A 20,081-nucleotide genomic window follows, 5' to 3' on the forward strand; every position below is an offset into this window, starting at 1 on the left:
ATATAAGGACAGAAGACCCCAAGATACCAAGACAGTGGGCCTAACACCAATAGCCAGGGTAACAGTGAGGTGTGAATGCTAAGGATGGAAGCAAAGGCCAGGACAGCTACCAAAGGCACAGCCACACTTGGTGGGCACACAAGAAATACCAAGGAAGAACTGGGAATCTGTGACCAACCCAGCATGGGGTCACAGAATATCTGAATTGGAAAGGTATTTGGTGATCACCGAGACAAACATGGTCAAATTACAGACAAGGTGCCCTTCTCTCTCCTTACTCTCTCTCTACTCTTCTCTTCCTGAACAATTCAGTTCTAAAGCCCTTAAGTAGGGCAGAGTAAAGTAGGCACCCGCAGGGCTTGGGTAAGGAGGCTGGAGGTGCAGAGAGAGCTGCGGTGGAGCAGAGCAGAATGTCAGTGCCCGAGCAGAGTGAAAAGGGTACCTGGGCAGGAGGGATGCATAATGCATCCATGTTGATGGAGAAGTGGTACAGTGCTGAGTTTCAGAGCCTAAACAAAATGAGGTGACAACCCCACAGAGAGACAGCCTAGCTAGGAAAGCAAAGCCCAGTGGGTTGGCATGAGGGTCAGAGCCCAAGCAGGGTGAGGAGGGCACTCACATGAGGCATCTGGGGGTAGCCAGCATGGAATGAAGGAGGCCAGTTCAGGTAACAAGGGCATCCACACAAGAAAGGAGGTGGCCGTAGCAATGAGAGCAATGGGATATTGGTTATAAAGAGGGGGACTGATCAAATGAGTAAATATGCAAAGAATAATGGGAACCAGTTTTGTCATTTTCAGAGAAGATAGTTTTACAAATTTGGAAAGAGAGAAAACTAGAAGAAATCCTATTGTTGGACTAGAATTGAATGTATTGATGTAAATTCATAATTTTCTATATGTATAGATAGATAGATGAATAACTATAGATGTGACTGTGTGTTTTGATTTACACACATGTATGCGTGTGGACACACATATTCCATTGAGTGGGCCTGGAACAGCAACTCCCAATAGCAGTGAGCACATCTAGTGCCCAGATCTTTGCTTCTACATACCGCTCTTCAGGAGAGGGAGAAAAAGTTCCCTGACGAAATGACTGATTTTAGGGCTGGGAACGTACAAGACGAGCCTAGAACATCTTACTGTACCCAAAACAACAGAGTGCTCAAATAGCGACGGGTCAAGTCAAAAGGACACAGAAGCCGGATTGAAGGACTTCCACTGACCAAATTGAGACAATTGAGCATCACAGTAAATAATGATTTATTAGTCTGCACACAAGTTCATACTAATATAAATAAATGAATGGATAAATTGAAAGTCTATGAGAAAGAGAATGTTTACATAGTTTCAAAGTTTTCTTTTCCCCCTAAATATTTATTAATTAGAGAGAGTAAAAAGACTTTCTCTCTGCTTTCCAGCCACACCCCTTTCTTGCAGTTCCTCCAAGGGGCTTCCTTTGCTCCTTCCTGCCCCATGGCCTATACACATGTTCCAGAAATGCTGTCTTCCACCTTTTTCTCCCATTTGTCCTTCAAACTCAGACTAAAAATTATCTTCTCATGGAAGCCTTCTCCAAAATCCCAGACCTCACTGCGTCCCTCTTTTATATGCTCCTATAGCATTCATAGCACTTATGAACATCCAAATTATATGTTTACAATTAGTTATCTAATATCTAATACCAACAGCTATGCACAATGACATCATTCTGATACGGTGGACATTTATTAATGGTAGCAGTAAGATGCTGATATTTGCACTTCTCCATGTAAGCATTCACTGTGGAATGTTCCCAAGGTGGACATTGACAAAATGCACAGAGGATCTATAGAGAATAGTCAAGGGGTCCCTTACTGCACTTAGCTGTCAATCCCAACTCCTTGAAGCAAGCTACAATCACAGGCTTAAAATGCAGATCTTCTGGCTCCAAGTTCAGAGCTTGGCCCTACTATGCCACAAGGCTCCAGCTCTGGTCTGGGAATTCCACGGTGCCTAATTTACATGCAACTTCTGTTCTCCACAGAGACATTGAGATTTTAAAAGTCTACAGTAAGAATTTTAAGGCAATTGATAGTTTATACTATTCAACCTTTAAAGGAAGTATACAAACGGCCAACAGGTATATGAAAAGATGTTCAACATCATTAATCATCAGGGAAATGCAAATCAAAACCACAAAGGGATATCAACTCACATCAGCCAGAATGGCTATTATCCAAAAAAAAAAAAAAAAAGCTAACAAGGTTGGGGAGAATGTGGAGAAACTGGAACACTTATACGCTGTTGGTGGGAATGGGAAACGGTGCCACTGCTTTGGAAAATAGTATGGCTATTCCTCAAAAAACTTAAAAATAGAACTACCATATGACCCAGCAATCACACTTTTGGGTAGATATCCAAAAGAATGAAATCAGGATCTCAAAGAGGTATCTGCACTCCCACATGCATTGCAGCATTATTCACAAAAGCAAAAACATGGAAATAACCCAAATGTTCATCAATGGATAATAGACAAAGAAAATGTGATATATATATATATATATATAGAGAGAGAGAGAGAGAGAGACACACATACATGCACACGCACACGCACACACACACACACACCCCACCATGGAATAATATTCAGCCTTTAAAAAGAAGGAAATCCTACCATTTGGGACAACATGGATGGACCCTGCATGGTAAACGATAGTATGTTAGTGATCGTAAGTACCTTGGCCACAGACCGGTCACAGTGTCAGTGGTCCTGAGTTCTATGAGATCATGGAAATTGTTCAGCCTTCATTTCACAGACAAGGAAGCTGGAAGCTTGAGGAATTAAGGGACTTGCCTCAGAGCTCCTGAGAGCCAGGAGCAGTCAGACATAAAGTACAGGTTTTTCAACTCCAAGTCCAACGTTTTTGATTAATAAAATACTCTTCTTAAACCTACATCACAGTGGACTGGACTAGAGATTGAATTAAAAGGGAAGAAAAGCCCACTTGTCAAACTTGCATCTCTTTATTAAAACAGTTGAATGGAAACAGAATTAACCAGTAAAAGACTGAATCATTTCCAGAGGAAGGATGTAAAGCATTTATCGGTAGATCTCAAATCCTTTCCTGTTCATTTGTCAAGGCAAATGCCATCACAACCTTCCAGAGAGAAAAGAATACCCAGTCAGAAGAGAAACTAGATGAGTGCCTTCTATCCATCCTCCAAGATCAGTCGTGCCCTCCGCTCCAGTGCAATTTCAAACAAATCACGGTCAAGGATGTTTTACATCTTCAGCTGTAACAGTCGCTGTGATTTCATCCATCTTCTGAACCACAGCTTCAGATAAAAGTTGCTTTCTGTAGACATTCTCTATTAGCTATCTCCCTCCCTCCCCCACTCCTAATACGCACGCGCATGCACACACACACACACACACACACACACACAATCTGCTCCTCTACCTGCAATAAACACCAATTTGTCTGGAAACTCTGCTATAAGCAGCTCATTTCCAATGTTCTTTCTCTATCAAGTTATGTAGAGGTTGGAAAAGAGGTAAGAAATTTATATAAATTATATAAGCTAAATAACTTATGTTATATGTTATATGAGTTAAATGTATATATTTAAAATTATATATAATGTAAATATATAAATTATTTTCAAAGCTAAATATATACATAAGTTTTATAAGTTAAATAAGCCTTATTCAATGAACAGCTCAACCTCATGTGTTCCTTCTGCAGATGTGCTTTAAAAAATTGTAAAAATAAGTAAAATACAGAAAAAGCAAGAAAGAGAAAGGAAAGCCAAAGAGAAAGCCCAAAAAACTCACAATGGGGGAGGGTCGGGAGATTGGTCATTAAGAGATAAGCCGAGAATGTTGGAGGATCGGAAAGAGAGAAGTTCAGTGGTAAACTTAAAAAAAAAGTTTTTTTTTAATTTGCTAGAAGAAAGGAAGCCTGCTTGGAAGGAAAGTAGTGCTATCTGATGACCCAGTCAGAGACTGGAAGCTGTGCATTTTTTAATTGTGTGACTCATTCTTTGGGGCCAAAGCAGAAATCAAGTGAGGAAAAAATTTCCAGAGAAAAATCTGTCTGTAAACAGGGTGGCGGGTGGTCAGGGGAGGGTGGATTGGTGAAGGGGAGAGTCAATGACATGAAATGGGACCGTTTAGTATGAACTTTTGTAACTGATAAATCTGTTTCTCAGAATAGCTTACGGTCATCCCAGCCAATTTCACTGTAGAACCATGAAGGAACTGCAGTGAGAATGTGTGGTCTGGAAGTCAAAGAAGCTGGGTCTGGAGGGAGGCACTGGTGTAGTGCTCACTCTTTTTAAGTGAACTCCTGGATTATCTCAAGCAGGGAAATCAGCAAAGCCAGCAACATACACCATTGGGGAATCTCAGTTCATTTTTTTAATGGGTTTGTTTAGAGGAAGATTTTCAGTTTTTGACTATTTGTAAAGCCTTAAAAGCAAATAACCAGGTATAATCTATGAAGAAGGCAAACAGGACAACTGTGGTGTTAACAAATGGTTACGGACAAGTGGAAAGAGAAACATATGCACACTTTCTCTAAGGCCCCAATGTATTTAGTCAAGGATATAGAACTTAATGGAAGTAAGGTGGCCAGGCCCAGGAGCAGAGGCCGTGTCTCCTGTCCCTGTGGTCTAGGGGGTGCGCTGCTGTAAGTGGCCCTCTCTGCATGGAGAGTGTCCTCCCAGAGCTGAGAAGGGAGCCCCATTCTTGCTTTGCCTTTTATACCTAGACTTTCACAAACATTCTGGAAAATGCCACACTTATAATCTCTTAAGGGAATATTTATAAACTTCAAGGTCTCCTCATTCTTAACCCAAACTTAACATCAACAAGCCTCCATCCCTTTGGGAAGGGGACGAAAGTCTAAACAGTATCAGTTGTTATTGTCTCTCCCAGCCTTCCAGGGCCCAGAAAGCTTGTCTCTTCTCAACAGTTTAGATGAAGACACAGAAACAAGAGATTGCTACTTAGCACAGGCACCAGAGAGATGAGAATGAAAGAGCCTGAGAACCACCAGAAGTTGTCCTGGTAAGAGCTGCCATGCCAAAGACATGGGCTCTAACATAACTAAATACTGCAGAGGACAGAAGAGCAGCAAAGGATGGCAATGGGTACACCTGACCACTATAACCCATCTTATTTGGCTCCCAGGGTCACATGTGCCTTCTCAGTCTTTTTCTGGGTCACATTATCTAAGATTCCTCTTCCATCCTTTCACTCATCGACACCGATTAGAATAGCAGCATCCCCCGCCCACCGCTTCTATGCATCATTAGGCATTTGAGCAAACAATTTGCCAAGAGGATGCGATATGTAAAAGACTGAACTCGAAAAGAATTAGGGAAGCTGGGTTTGATGGGCCAGTGCCTGTCAAATTTTAATGCACATACAAATCCCATGCGGATCTTGTTAAGATATAGGTTCTGATTCAGCAGGTGGGAGGGTAGGATCTGCGAACCTGCATTTCTAACAGGCTCCCAGGTGGTACTCATTCTGCTGGTCCATGGGCCACACATTTAGCTGCAAGGACCCAGCCCACTCAAATAAGAGACCCAAAGGGGTAAAGGATCCCATCTAAGGTTACATCGTCAGTAAGTATTGAGCTTGGACTTGAACTCAGTTCCTGTGACTCCCAAATCCAGTGGGACTGCTCCATGAGAAAAATATGCCATCTCCCCCAACTTGGCTGTGTCTCTCCGACATGGGTTATATGGTGGTTAAAATTAAATCAGTCCTATCACCCTGAAAGATCATCTCCAAAAGTCAAGTTAAAACGTTTTTTTCAATTACAAAACCTAAAACCCAGGCCTCCTGTTTTCTCATTTTTCAACGTCCTTATTAACATCTGTCAGTCAATGGAGACATTTTTGAAAAGAACCAGATCTTTCCGAAAGCTAATATTTAAGCTCCCTTGACCTATGATTCATGCTGGATCAAAAAGAAGAGAAATATTAATATATGAACATCTAGTGAGAAACTCTGGACACCTAATCTTCAGTCTCCGTAATGAAAACAGAAATGAGATTCAAAGTAAAGTCTCCGGGAGAGGAGAGGAGTAACGTCTCTATGCTGCACTTGTGTGGACCCACCAGTAAGCCAAGTAATTAGCCTGATAATAAACGGAACGTCCAGCCGCTCACCTCCCATCACAGCTGAGGGTCATTCCTCTCCTGGACCATAGGGAGGATCCCTGATTCACAATCAGTGCTTCTTGAACTACTGATTCTTCAGGTCTCTGTCTCACTTTCAATCTGTCAAGCTGGGAACTCACAAAATGAACCTGATGAATTGAAAAATAAGCAGAAAGACAAAAAGGGAGAGAAGTGGGGGGGAAACGCTCATATTTATGAGCCTGTAACACAAGCATCAATAGTGAGGAGAGGAATCTCCCGCCTGCTAGAGGCCCCGTTCCAAAGTCTCATGTCTGAGTAAGCATGGGTCTTACCAGGCAACCCCCAAAGGTCAGGGGTCACGGAGAATTCCTCGGCCTGGGAGCAGAGTTAGGAAATACACAGAGCATTTCTTTCCCTCCCCCTGGCGAGGAACAACAACCTCTGACACACAGGCACCTCGCAACTCAAATGAGTGCTTTCTGCAAATAAGCCACCAAGTTCCACATCGGGAAGCAAGGCAAGAAGCCACGCTGAGAAAGTTTTCCCACACAGCTCTGCCAGCGGGTTTCATTCCTCAGCTACATCACCCCAAGCTTCAGCTGAGTTCAAGAACGAGAGGGCAGAAACGGTTGCATTTTTTGATTGTATGTTAAAGGAACCAGCAGGGCTTTCCATCTGGGCCAAGAACTCAACAGTGCTCGAGGGAGTGACATGGTATAAAGTATATCCCTCTCAACAGAGGCACCATCATAAAGCAGAGACTTTTAAACGTCACTAATCTCATTTGTAGCATTCACATAGCAAAACGCAGAGAACACTTAATTCTTGCATTTTTGGACATCGGAACCTAACAAAATTTAAACTGTTAAAATTATTGTTACAGCCCATCCTAGCAAAAACTGATACCTTGCTGGTTAGAAGCTGGAAAACGATTCCAAAGTTCCATACTGTCCTGCATCCGAAGATTGAATTTCTTTTCAGAGTATCCCTTCCATTTGTTCTGGTGACAAAGATTAAAATTCTATTCACTTCAATGTGAAGATGGCTAAGCAAAGAAGAAAAGGATGCCTTCAAACATGACTCTTGGGTATATATTTCAGCAGAAACGTTTCACTGCAGTTTTGGGTGTCTGTATGGGAGCAACGTTTTTTCTCTACACATATTTATAGAAACTGAGCCTTTATGTATCAATAATTGTTTCTTCTTGAGAAGACCCCCCCCTCCCTTGTGTTCCAGCTCAAGCAGTTGTTCACTAGAGATCAGTAGCAAAGACCCCCGAGTTTCAGGAAATAGAACAGACTTGTTCTTCACCTTGAAGCAAAGGGGAGATTGGGAAAGGCACTCGGTCAGGACTTGCTGCAGCTCAGTGGAAAAGGATCTGTTACTAATGCACACACACCCCCATCTCGCCACACTGTTATTTGAAACTGAATACCTCAGGCTTTGGGAAACACACTGGCCGTGGATTGTTGTGTTCTCCTGTGATTGTCAGTTGGGGGCCACAGAGCCAAGTCCTATGGGAAGGGGGCTCCAGGGCTACTGCAGTAGCACACATTTGTGCAAATTGCAAGAGGGGGCAATTGCAGGGGAGGCAGATGAAATTTTAACAGATGCCCCCTCCAGACAGATGAATTTTAAAAGGCACCGCATCTAAGTAGACAAATTACAAAAAGATGCTCCTCTTTGAGCAAAGGGATTATAAAAATACCCCTTTTCCTCCTGGAGCCAGGACATGGTTCGGCTGGCAGAGCCTGAGATGGATTTCAGCCCCAACTGGTCCCCTGGATGGGGTACCTTTGTAGGGTTTGTAACGCACAAACTGCCCGGTGGGACCCAGCACCTTTAGGCTGGGCATCCCTCTGAAGAAAGTAGATATTCCTTGAAAGAAACTCCTGGAAAGGAGAACTAGAAACAAAGGTGGGCCTCAGGCTAGGGTGGGGGAAATTTCCTCCTTTCCCAGCGGCCTCATGATTGGGCCCAGGCCTCAGGAGACAACTATGTTTCGGTGCATCCCTTACCCTGGAGATTGCTGTAGGGTGATTCTTGCTACACAACGAAAGCCCAAGTGCTTGGTTAGAGATGCTCTTGAAGTTCAGCCTAGGCTCTAAGCACAGCCAAGGTGAGTAGCAGTTTTAGGTTATTATTTGTGTTGTACTTCTATTCCTTTTACATGCAAACCTTCAAAGAAATCTTGCTGAAAATTATAGTTTGGACGCTGATGTGTTTTGCAGAACTAAGGAAAGGCCTGAATGAGACGCAGAAGATAATAGCAAAGTTGATTGCGGTGTCCCCTTGCCAAAGTCAACATGGTGGTGGCAGTCACCATGTTTGTAGAGTGATAGACCCAGGAGGATCTTGTAGCAGAGGTAACATCACCCAGCCATGATGGGGAGCCAGCACCCTGGGAACCCATCAGAAGTGGCTCAGGGAACATTTAAGCAGACTGCATCCTGGAGTTCAATAGATGGCATTCAAGCCATTGCTTGGGTAGCTGAGGAACTATAATCTCATTGTGAAGATAAGAATAGATACAGAGTGTGAGAAAAAGAGGTGAGTCAATGATAGAATAATTCCATGGGTTTTTGACCTGGGCAACAGGAGGAATGGAGTTACTATGTACAGCAAATGGGGAAGAGTGTGGGAGCAGGGAATTGAGGGTGTTGCTTTGAACATGTCAAATTTGAGATTCCTGTTAGGCATGTGGAAATGGCAAATAGACAGTTGAAGTTCCAAGAAATGTCAGAGTTAGATATACAAATGTAGTAGTTAGTCACATACGTATACATATACAGAGATAGAGATAGAGGATATAGATGATAGACAAATAATTAGATGATAGATTGATAGATATAATGATGATAGATAGATAGATAGACAGATAGATAGATAGACAGACATAGATTGCAAAGGGCATGTTGGAATGAAAACAGTCACTAAAAAGAAGGTTCTTGCCACAACTTTCCAGATAGGTTGCACATTTAAAAGCTTATAAAAAGGCAGTCAAATTAAAAGGGCACTGAAGTCCTTCAGACTGAAAAGAAATCATAGATCATACTACTGAGGCATAGAAACTTATGTTACACCAGGACACTCTTCTCCAAGCATGCCCTAAATCGATGAGCCAAATCTCACCTATGAATAAAATGTGGTCATCCCACCAGCCCCCGTCTTTCCGTGATGGGGAGACAGTGAGGCTCAGCACAGAAGAAATTGCTATCATTCTACCAGACTAATTTAGAATCAGGAAACTTTCCAAAACAGAATATTTCAAGAATTAATATGACCGAACAAACCAGGGGAACAAATTTGCAAAAATGGTTCACTATTTTTTTTTTCCCAAATAAATTCTCTGACCCAGAGGGGAAAAAAAGGCAACTGTTGAAGTCTATTTAAGAGACTCATTGTCTACTCACACTAACTACCCTATGGGTGGGATAGGTCTGCTGCCCCACAAGGACAGCCCACCCAATGGGTGATATTATAAGGGTGATGGGCTGGAAGATTTCCTGTGAGAAATGCCATCAGAGTGGGATTTAGAATTCCTCCCAAGAAGGCTATATAACTCTCACCTTGGGAAAGAGGGAGGACCAAGCATCGTGGACCTTTCAGTTCTACCAGTCAACCTAGATAGGTCTCATGGGCAGAATTGGAAGACACCTACCATGTTCATGGATTGGAAGACTAACGTAGTAAATGTCAATTTCCCGAAATTACTATATAGGTTTAATATAATTCCTGTCAAAAAAAATCCCAGCAATTTTTTATAGTCAGATTATTCTAAAATTTATATGGAAAGGAAAAGAAGTTAGAATTACTAAAACAATTCTGAAAAAGAAGAATAAAATGGGAGCGATCAGTCTACTTGATTTCAATACTGATTTTAAAGCAATAGTAATGAAGCCATAGGAATGAAAATTCTATTGGTAGACTAGAACATAAAACTCAGAAATAGACTCACAGAAATATGTCCAACTGATTTTTGACAAGTGCAAAAGCAATTCAATAGAGGGAAGGTAGCCTTTTAAAATATGGTGCTAGAGCAATCAATTCATAGGCAAAAAAAAGAGAAGAAAAAGGAGGAAGGAAGGAAGGAAGGAAGGATGGAAGGGAGGGAGGGAGGGAGGGAGGGAGGAAGAAAGGGAATGAACCTTTACCTAAGTCTCACACTTTAAACAAAAGTTAACTCAAAATGATCATGAACTTAAATATAAAATGGAAACATAAGGAGAGGATGGAGGCAGGAGGGAAATGAGTGTGTCTAAAAGGACAACATGAGTGATTGTTTTGATGGTAATGTTGGGCATCTTGACTGTATCAATGTCAGATCCTGTCTATGATATTATATAGTAATTTTGCAAGATGTTACCATTGGGGGGGCAGGGGACCTCCCTGTATTGGTTCTTACAACGGCATATGAAACTACAACTATCTCAAGATAAAAAGTTTAACTCTAAAAAAACTAAAAATAACACCTTTTCAAAATTTTAATCCATAGTTGAGCTTGAAACAAGACAGGAAATCTCAATAGGCCCAAAGGGAAAGCGAAAGAGAGTTGAGTAGGAGTTGAAGTTGAATAACCCTGCTATTCAGATTAGGGGTCAGCCTTCAACTCCTCAGCAGGGCCTGGAATTGAGGCTAGAGTTTAGGATGGAGCCAAGAACTGTATTCACTTTAATAAAGACTGAGCTGAGAAATACTGTGCCTGACTGTGAGTAAAACTTAACAATATTTTTTTACTGACTCAAATATGCAGTCTAGATAGTGGGTGCCTAGCCCAAGCCCCTTGGTGGAAGTGGGGTACTCCATGAAGAGACAGAACCCCAATCCTGTATCACACGTAAGTGTGGAGTCTAACGCCTTGCACTATCCTCCCGGTCCAGAAATCTAAACTGAAATACGAGCGGCAAACTAGCCTGCAACACATCCTGTAGGGCCCTTGGTAACAGCAAATCCAGCACCACCCCAGGGTTCTCACAGGTAACAACTCCCACCGCGGATGAATTCCGAATCTAATTGATTAAAGAATAGTTTCTCTATCAAAGAACATAGTATAAAACAAATCAACTAAACTGTTCAAAAGAAACAAATCCCATAACTTCAAAGTTTATAAAAACGTTGAGGGGAAAAGATGGTGAAAATGGTGAAGATGACAGAGGGAAAGTTGCTGAGCCAACTTTCAGACGGGGGCTGGCCCGGTCTGAAAGCAGCTTCCAAGAGGATGGGTACCAGAGCCGTGTGAGAGGATATTAACTGGAGGAAGGAGGTCATCCCACATCTTGTCATGGGTGACCTTTCTTGGGTCTTCAGTTTGTAACCATCTGAGTCTTCTCCAAGGGAGACTAGATGAACCTCAAATTATAGAAAACTCCAAGAGAACACAGCCTCCAACATTAGGATGACCCCATCTGAAGCAAAGAATATGCCAGCCCTGAGCCATAGGAACAAGAAGCAAATGTCCTGCTCCACACAAGAGGGTTTCCTGCCTCAGAAAGCTGTCCCCAATGCCACCTCTGTCCCTAGGAGTGCTGGGAGGCTTAGAGGCAGCATATCCTAAGCCTGCCATCCTGTGAATCTGAGTGTGGGGTCATCCCTGGGTGAAAAGGAAAATAAATATCCTGGAGATCAGGCCCCAGACAACCGGCCAGGAGAAATCAGACGCAAGTCCAACCACTACCTTTTGACTAGAACCACTGTAGATGAGCACTGTGAAATGATGGCACATGAGCAAATGAGCTTGAAGCCAGCCAGCTCGTGTGCTCACAAAAACTCATTTGGCTTTTGGTGACTTTTTTATAATCATCCATTAATTGTCCAATTATGTGTGAAAAGATCCAAAATAATCCCAGTGGACTGGTTCTCCTGGGAAAAAATCATTCAGTGATTTAGATCTAAAACTTTCCATCATCTTGGCCACCACGTAAGTCTATTAGTTCACATTTGTTTCTTTGTGCTCCTGTGCTTAGCATGAATCTGAAATCTGACTCTGAAAATGCCCACATGGTGGATCTTGCAGCTCTCTGGGGCCATTAGAAATTGCAAAGCTCCCAGTATTCTATTCCCAAGCCTGGAATAATGCTAAACAGTATGCAATTTCCCTTGGAGAAAACAAGATGGAAGTAGGGAGAAATTGAGGGCAATGGTCCTCAACCCAGGCTGCACGCTAAAATCACCTGGGGTGAGCAGCTACTTTAGAGCAATATTGGCTAATACTGCTAATTAATACCCACTCACACTAATCCAGTGATTGGCAACACCTAATGCACATCAGAATCTCCTAGAGAGCTTTTAAAAATACTGATGCCTGGGCTCCACCCCCACTGACCAGTCAAATCAGAGCATCTGGAAGATGGGGTTGTGGCATGGGTACTTTTTTAAAGCTCCTTAGGTACTACTATACAGCACAGGGAATAACTATTCAGTAACTTGTAATAACCTATAATGAAAAATAATCTGAAATATATATATATATATAACTGAATCACTTTGCTGTACACCTGAAATTAACACAGTATTGTAAATCAACTATATTTCAATTAAAAAAAAAAAAAGCTCCTTAGTTCATCTAATGTTCAGCCTGGGTTAAGAATGACTGCCCTAGTCCAGGCCTTCTCAGATGTTAGGTAGCATCAGAACCTCCTGAAGAGGTCATTAAATCAAAGGTTTCAAATAAAGCAGTTAACAGACACCAAAAGTAGATTTGAGGTTCCCGAGGAGGAGGGGAGATGGGAGGACTGGAGAGTGACTGCTAAGGGGTTTCTTTGGGGGCTAATGAGAATGTTCTAAAATCTACTGTGGTGATGGCTGCACAACCCTGTGAATATATTTAAAGCCATTGGATTGTACACTTTAAGTGGATAAATTGTATGTATGTGAATTATATCTCAGTAAAGCTGTTAAAACACACTCACATAGGTTTCTGCCCACCCCCAGAGATTCTGATGCACTGGTTCTGAAGTGGAGCCCATGAATTTGCCTTTTTAATGAAATCCCAGGTGATGTTGACTCTGTGAAGTCACAGATCAAACTGCTCTAGGCCACAGAAAGGCAATGGCATTTAAACTTTCTAGGATTTTATGAGCACGGTAATGGTTTATGAATGGTTAATGGTTAATGACTATATGTGGGTTCCCCCATCAGTGTTCTCTGGAGCAGTGTGGCTTTTGCATGTTTGTTTTGTGGATCACCTCACTTCTATGTGCCTGTCCTTCTAGAACAAGGGCTCTTTCTTCTGTTACCCTAGTCGTAGAGGATCAGGTGACACTGATGCTTCCAGGGATGTCTCATAGAAATGAAAGCAGAAATTGCAAAGGGAAAATGTGATATGAACCCAGAGGAAACCCAGAGGATAAGGACCATGGAGCCAGGAGATATCCCCTGGTTCAACCAAGCACTGTATGAGACCCTGGGAGAAGAAGAAAAGAATAGGGCATCTTTTTTTATTTTGTGTCATTTATGAAATGATAAATAGCTACATATGAAAATCTAGATTTACCAAAAAAAGGCAAAGCAAGACTTTCCACTTATCGTACAAAACGATTCATCCCCAGAGGTCCTTCAGAATATTGAACTTTCTTGGTACCTTTAAACTGATGTACAACGTTTTACATTAATTAAGGTGGCTAAGAATCCACCTGCCAACGCAGGGGACACGGGTTCGAACCCTGGTCCAGGAAGATCCCACATGCCGCGGAGCAACTAAGCCAATGCGCCACAACTACTGAGCCTGTGTTCTAGAGACCGCAAGCCACAACTACTGAGCCCACGTGCCACAACTACTGAAGCCCACACACCTAGAGCCCGTGCTCCGCAACGAGAGAAGCCGCTGCAATGAGAAGCCCGCGCACCTCAACAAAGAGTAGCCCCTGCTTGCCACAACTAGAGAAAGCCCGCGCGCAGCAACAAAGACCCAACGCAGCCAAAAATAAACAAACAAACAAATAAATAAATAAATAAATTTATTTAAAAAAAAAAAAAACAGCCCAGGTACAGGTGCCAAGGCCGATACCCAAGTCTCTGCCATAACTGTCCCCAGGACTCTGGAGGCTTTCCGCCCGCAGTCAGTCCCTAAGTACCCTTGGTTAGTGCTGGTGCCTGCCTCCTACTCCAGCATGACAAAACTTCAACATAAGTCCTAGGCATTGTTTGCCATGCAGCTGCCAGTGGGGCTGTCACCGTTGTCACTGCTAGAAGTAAGGGGGAACAAAGGGACCACTTTTATTTAAGGTTTACATTTTGAAAAACAAGCTTGGTCACATTTTGAAATGCAGCACAGAACAGTTGAGAGACTCGGGCTCAAATTAACAACAGCACGGTAAAGATATTCAACATCTCCAAGCTGCATCATCTGTTAAAACATAGCTAAACTGGTGGCGGGGTGGGGGGACATTGTAGAGAGGACAATGTGCATAAATCACATAATAAGCCACACATTCCAGTGCCTGGCATATTAGAAATATAAATAATAATAATAGCAGCCAATATTCATTGAGTGTCTATTATTTACTAAATACTCTTCTAAGATTTATATATATATGAATTCATTTAATTCTCACAGTACTCTATTACAGGGGTCAGCAAACTTTTTCTGCAGAGGCCAGGTGGCAAATATCTGGGGCCTCGTGGCCCCATACGGTCCCTATCCTGACCACTTAGCTCTGCTGTTGTAGGTCAAGAGCAGCCGTAGACAATATAAACATATGGGCATATCTGTGTTTCAATAAAATTTTATTTATAAAAACAAGAGGTGGTCCAGATTTGGCCTGTGGGCTGTAGTTTGCCAACCCCTGCTCCGTGAGTTGGGTGCTATCATTATCTCCATTTTACAGAGGAGAAAACAGAGGCACAAAGGAATCAACTGACAGCCCAAGGGCCCACAAGAAATCTGATTATAAACTACCCACAGTCAACAATTAGATCATAGCAGCTGCTGCCATCACCATCCTATCTGTAAGCCTCGCACTCAAAAGGGGCTGGCCAGCCAGTCAGTCACCAGCACGCTCAGAGCTGCCTCAGAGGTTGAAGACCCAACTCCGATCCCCTCCTCTTCTTGCCCTGATATTCCTGGTTGAAGTTCTTCCTGGACCCTCAATGTCCTTATTCCCCGTACCACCCAGACTGATTTTAATTTTATGCATTTTCTCCCCAGCCTGTTTGGAAGCCCGGACCATGCACATCACAAGTGCTCAATTCCTATGTGTTAAATGCATCTACAAACCCACTGGCAGTGGGTGTGCAGGCCACGACAGTCAGGGAATGAGGGCAGAGAAGTAAGGGGACTCACCAGTCCATGGCAGGCACTGAGGGCTGCAGTCCCAACCCTGGTGCCTTGCTGCAGAACTGTGCCCCTGAGATGGCAGGGGGGACCCGAGGAAGCCTCCATCTTCACATGGGAGAGGTTCCCATATCTCCTCTCCACGATGTAGCTTTTGGAAAGTAATCCCTGATTGACCGTCAAGTTAAAAAACAGGTCCTTCTCCTCGTGGGAAACTCTATAGTACACCCGGTCCTCTGGGCCATCCAAATCTCTCTTCCTCCTGCTGCTGGTGACAGGATGGTGCAAGCAATAAGACAGAAAATGCCCGCTCGCGTCGACTCGGACAGGAGCCACCACGTGGTATTCTGGCAGGGCCTTGACAAAATGCTCTGGAAAAAAAGGAGACGCAGAATAAGCCTAAGAGATCTCTGCTGAGTCTGTGGCAAGACAAATACACCTTGTTTGGAACTTAGATTTTACCCTGTTGATTGCAAAATCCCACTGTTGAAGCATAGAGATCGTTTCCACCATACAAACACCATCAATATCAAATTCCCTGAACAACACAAATTTACCTGGGGCTCTCTCATAGATGACAGGTGGCTGTCTGAGCTGACACCAAGACATAGCTCTGGATGTCAGAAGTTTTACTGGAGACAAAGTAAGACAAGAATTAATTCATGAGGAATATGGTTAGGAAAGGGGCAAGATCATTATGACAAACAGGAACATTTCAGGTCTAGAGTTCATTAATACAAATCACAGGGCTTCACTGTTTATTATAAGAAGCGTAAATGCCTCTGGAATTTCCAGTTAAGTCACGCTGGAGGAAAAATGCAAAAGCACAGTGAACCCGTCATGTACACTCAGACAAACCTTGCACGGTTACAGCACAAGTGTTCTGTAATGTAGCAATGAGTACTTAAAAGAACTTGGGTGTTTCTTTTTTATTTTTATAGAATATACAACATAAAATGGTAAGGGAACGTATTAGGATCAGAGGCATGGGGTCAAAATATGAAAATTGCCACTTTAAAAGTGCAAGACACGCACACTTCTTCCTTCCTTCCACACACGAGAACACAGACACCTTTCGACTTCCTCAAATTGAAATCCCCACCACTGCCTCTTCATTTTCCTGTTTGAGAATAACAAGGAATCTAACTAGTAAGGAGTAAGCATCAGGCTCTGGATTACAGACTACTTAAAGCAAACCATTAACCTCTTACGCAGATAAACTAATCTTTTGCTTCAGGCAAAAAAAAAAAAAAAAAGAGGGAAGGAAGGAAAGAAGAAAACAAAAGGGGAAGGAGAGGGAGAAGGAGAGAGAGAAAGGGGGGAAAGATTCTACTTTTCTATTTCCACCTCCCAGCTGTACCTCTTGCACTTTGTAACTTGTGTTACTTTGTTCAAGTTACCTCCCCAACTACAATGTCTTTCACACTCTCTATCAAAATCTTATGTTTAACATAATCTTATGCTTATTTTTTAAAGTCCCAACTCAAATTCTCCCTCTTCTTTTTCCTAATGTCCTTGCTTAAAGTTCTTTCTCCCTCCCCTGAACCCCCATGTCCTTACTTTCTGTAGCTCCCAGAACAGCCCAATTTTACAAAGCCTTTTGTTTATTATATTATTTATAATAATATGGGACAATGTGAGAGAGTGGCGTGTATATATATACACTACCAGATGTAAAATAGATAGCTAGTGGGAAGCAGCTGCATAGCACAGGGAGATCAGCTCAGCTCAGTACTTTGTGACCACCTAGAGGGGTGGGATAGGGAGGTTGTGAGGGAGACGCAAGAGGGAGGAGATATAGGGATATATGTATATATACAGATGATTCACTTTGTTATAAAGCAGAAACTAACACACCATTGTAAAGCAATTATACTCCAATAAAGATGCTAAAAAAAAAAAAAAAGATATAGAATGGCTGAATGGATAGAAAAAGAATACTCATCTGTATGCTGCCTACCATAGACTCACCTCAGACATAAGGACACACAGGCTGATAGTGAATGGATGTAAACTGATGTTTCATGCAAAGGGAAACCAAAGAAAGCTGGTATAAATATATTTATATTGGACCAATAGACTTTAAAATAAAGACTCTAATAAAAGACAAAGAGGAGGATTACATGTTAATAGAGGGGTCAATCCAACATGTGGGGATTAAACAACATGCTACTGAACAACAAATGGATCAACAAAAAATAAATAAATAAACAAATAAATAAAGAGAAATTTAAAAATACCTTGAGACAAATAAAAATGGAAATACAATAAACCAAAAATCTACGGGATGCAGCAAACGCCATTCTAAGAAGGAAGTTTCTAGTAATACAGACCTACCTCAAGAAACAAGAAAAAATCTCAAATAAATAATCTAACTTTGCACCTAAAGAAACTAGAGAAAGAAGAACAAATGAAGCCCAAAGTTAGTAGAAGAAATAAAATAATAAAGATCAGAGAGGAGATAAATGAAATAAAGACTAAAAAGACAATACAAAGAACAATGAAACTAAGAGCTAGTTCTTTGAAAAGACAAAAATGACAAACATTTTGCTAGACTTGCTAAGAGAAGAGTCAGAGCTCAAATAAATAAAATTAGAAAAGAAAGAGGAGAAATTACAACTGATATCAAGGAAATACAAAGTAACACAAAAGACTATTATGAACAATTTAACAACAACAAATTGCACAACCTGGAAGAAGTGGATACATTCCTAGAAATACACAATCTTCTAAGACTGAATCATGAAGAAATTTTTTAAAATAATGATTGATTATTTAGAAGGAGGTTGAGTCAGAAAAAAATAAAACTCCCACCAAAAAAAAAAAAAAAAAAGTCCAGGTGAGTTCTACCGAACATTTAAAGAATTAATAGTTACACTTCTCAAACTATTTAAAAAAACTGAAGAAGAGGGAATGCTCTCAAACTCATTTTACAAATCCAGCATTACCCTAATACCAATCCTAGACCAAGAGACCACACACATTCATACACACACAAATAACATAGATGAACATAAATGCAAAAATCCTAAACAAAATATTAACAAGCTGAATTTAACAATACATTAAAAGGATCATACACCATGATCAAAGGGAATTTATTCCAGCAATGCAAGGATGGTCAACATCGGCAAATCTATCAACATGATACAGCACACTAACAAAATAAAAGATAAAAATCACATGCTTGTATTAATAGATGCAGAAAAAACATCTGACAAAATCCAACATCTGTTTATGATAAAAACTCAACAAAGTGGGTGTAGACTAAACATACCTCAATATAACCTAGGCCATATATGACATACTCAGTGGTAAAAAGCTAAAAGTTTTTCTTCTAAGATCAGGAACAAGAAAAGAATGCTCACTCATAGGACTTTCATTTGACATATTTTGGAGTTCCTAGTCAGAACAATTAGGCAGAAAAAATAAGTAAAATTTATCCAAATTGGAAAGGAAGAAGTTAAACTGTCACTATTTGTGGACCACATGATGCTATATATAGAAAATCTAAAGACTCCACCAAGTAAACTATTAGAACTAATAAAAAAGTTTCAGAAAAGTTTAAGGGTACAAAATCAATATACAAAATATGTTGTGTTTTATGCACTAAGAATGAACTATCAGAAATAGAAATTAAGAAAAAAATTTCATTTACAATTGCATCAAAAATAATAATATACCTAAGAATAAATTGAACTAAAGACATGAAAGACCTGTACACAGAAAACTGTAAGACACTGATGGAAGAAAATAGACACAAATAAATGGAAAGATATACCATGCTTATAAATTGGAAGAATTAATATTGTAAAAATGTCTATTGGGCTTCCCTGGTGGTGCAGTGGTTGAGAATCTGCCTGCCGATGCATGGGACACAGGTTCAAGCCCTGGTCTGGGAAGATCCCACATGCCGCGGAGCAACTAGGCCCGTGAGCCACAAATACTGAGCCTGCGTGTCTGGAGCCTGTGCTCTACAACAAGAGAGGCCGCGATAGTGAGAGGCCCGTGCACCGCGATGAAGAGTGGCCCCCGCTTGCCGCAACTAGAGAAAGCCCTCACACAGAAACGAAGACCCAACACAGCCAAAATTAAAAAAAAAAAAAAAAAATGTCTATTAACCAAAGTAATCTACAGTTTCAATGAAATTCCCATCAAAATTCCAAGGGAATTTTTCACAGAAAGGAAAAAAAAAATCCTAAAATTTGTATGGAACCATAAAAGATCTCAAATAGACAAAGCAATCTGGAAAAAGAAGGACAAAGCTGGAGCCATTACATTCTCAGGTTTCAAAGTATATTACAAAGTTAAAGTAATAAAAAAGTATGGCATTGGCATAAAAACAGACACATGGATCAGTGGAACAGAATAGAGAACCCCAAAATGAATCCATGCATATACACCCAATTAATTTACAACAAAAGAGGAAAGAATATACAATAAGGAAAGGACAGTCTTCAATAATTGTGTTGGGAAAACTGGAGAGCCCCATGCAAAAAAAAATGAAACTGGACCACTATCTTACACCATATGCAAAAATTAACTCAAAATGGATTAAAGACTTTAATTTAAAACCAAAAATTGTAAAACTCCTAGAAGAAAATTTGGCAGTAAACTCCTTGACATCTCACTTGGCAATATTTCTTTGGATCTGACACAAAAGATAATGA

At 41.2% G+C, this 20,081-nt stretch overlaps 1 protein-coding gene across 4 annotated transcripts in view; it reads right to left on the reverse strand.

Moving 5' to 3' along the window:
- The window catches only part of ADAMTS12 (ADAM metallopeptidase with thrombospondin type 1 motif 12), a 404,015-nt gene that overhangs the window by 372,539 nt on the left and 11,395 nt on the right, over window positions 1-20,081 (reverse strand). For all 4 annotated transcript variants that reach the window (XM_061189166.1, XM_061189165.1, XM_061189167.1 and 1 more), the window contains exon 2: window positions 15,421-15,782. In XM_061189166.1, coding sequence (XP_061045149.1) covers window positions 15,421-15,782 — 362 coding nt within the window. The remainder of the gene's footprint in view (window positions 1-15,420; window positions 15,783-20,081) is intronic.

Source organism: Eubalaena glacialis, chromosome 4 (assembly GCF_028564815.1).
Source record: "Eubalaena glacialis isolate mEubGla1 chromosome 4, mEubGla1.1.hap2.+ XY, whole genome shotgun sequence".
NCBI classification, from domain to species: domain Eukaryota; kingdom Metazoa; phylum Chordata; class Mammalia; order Artiodactyla; family Balaenidae; genus Eubalaena; species Eubalaena glacialis.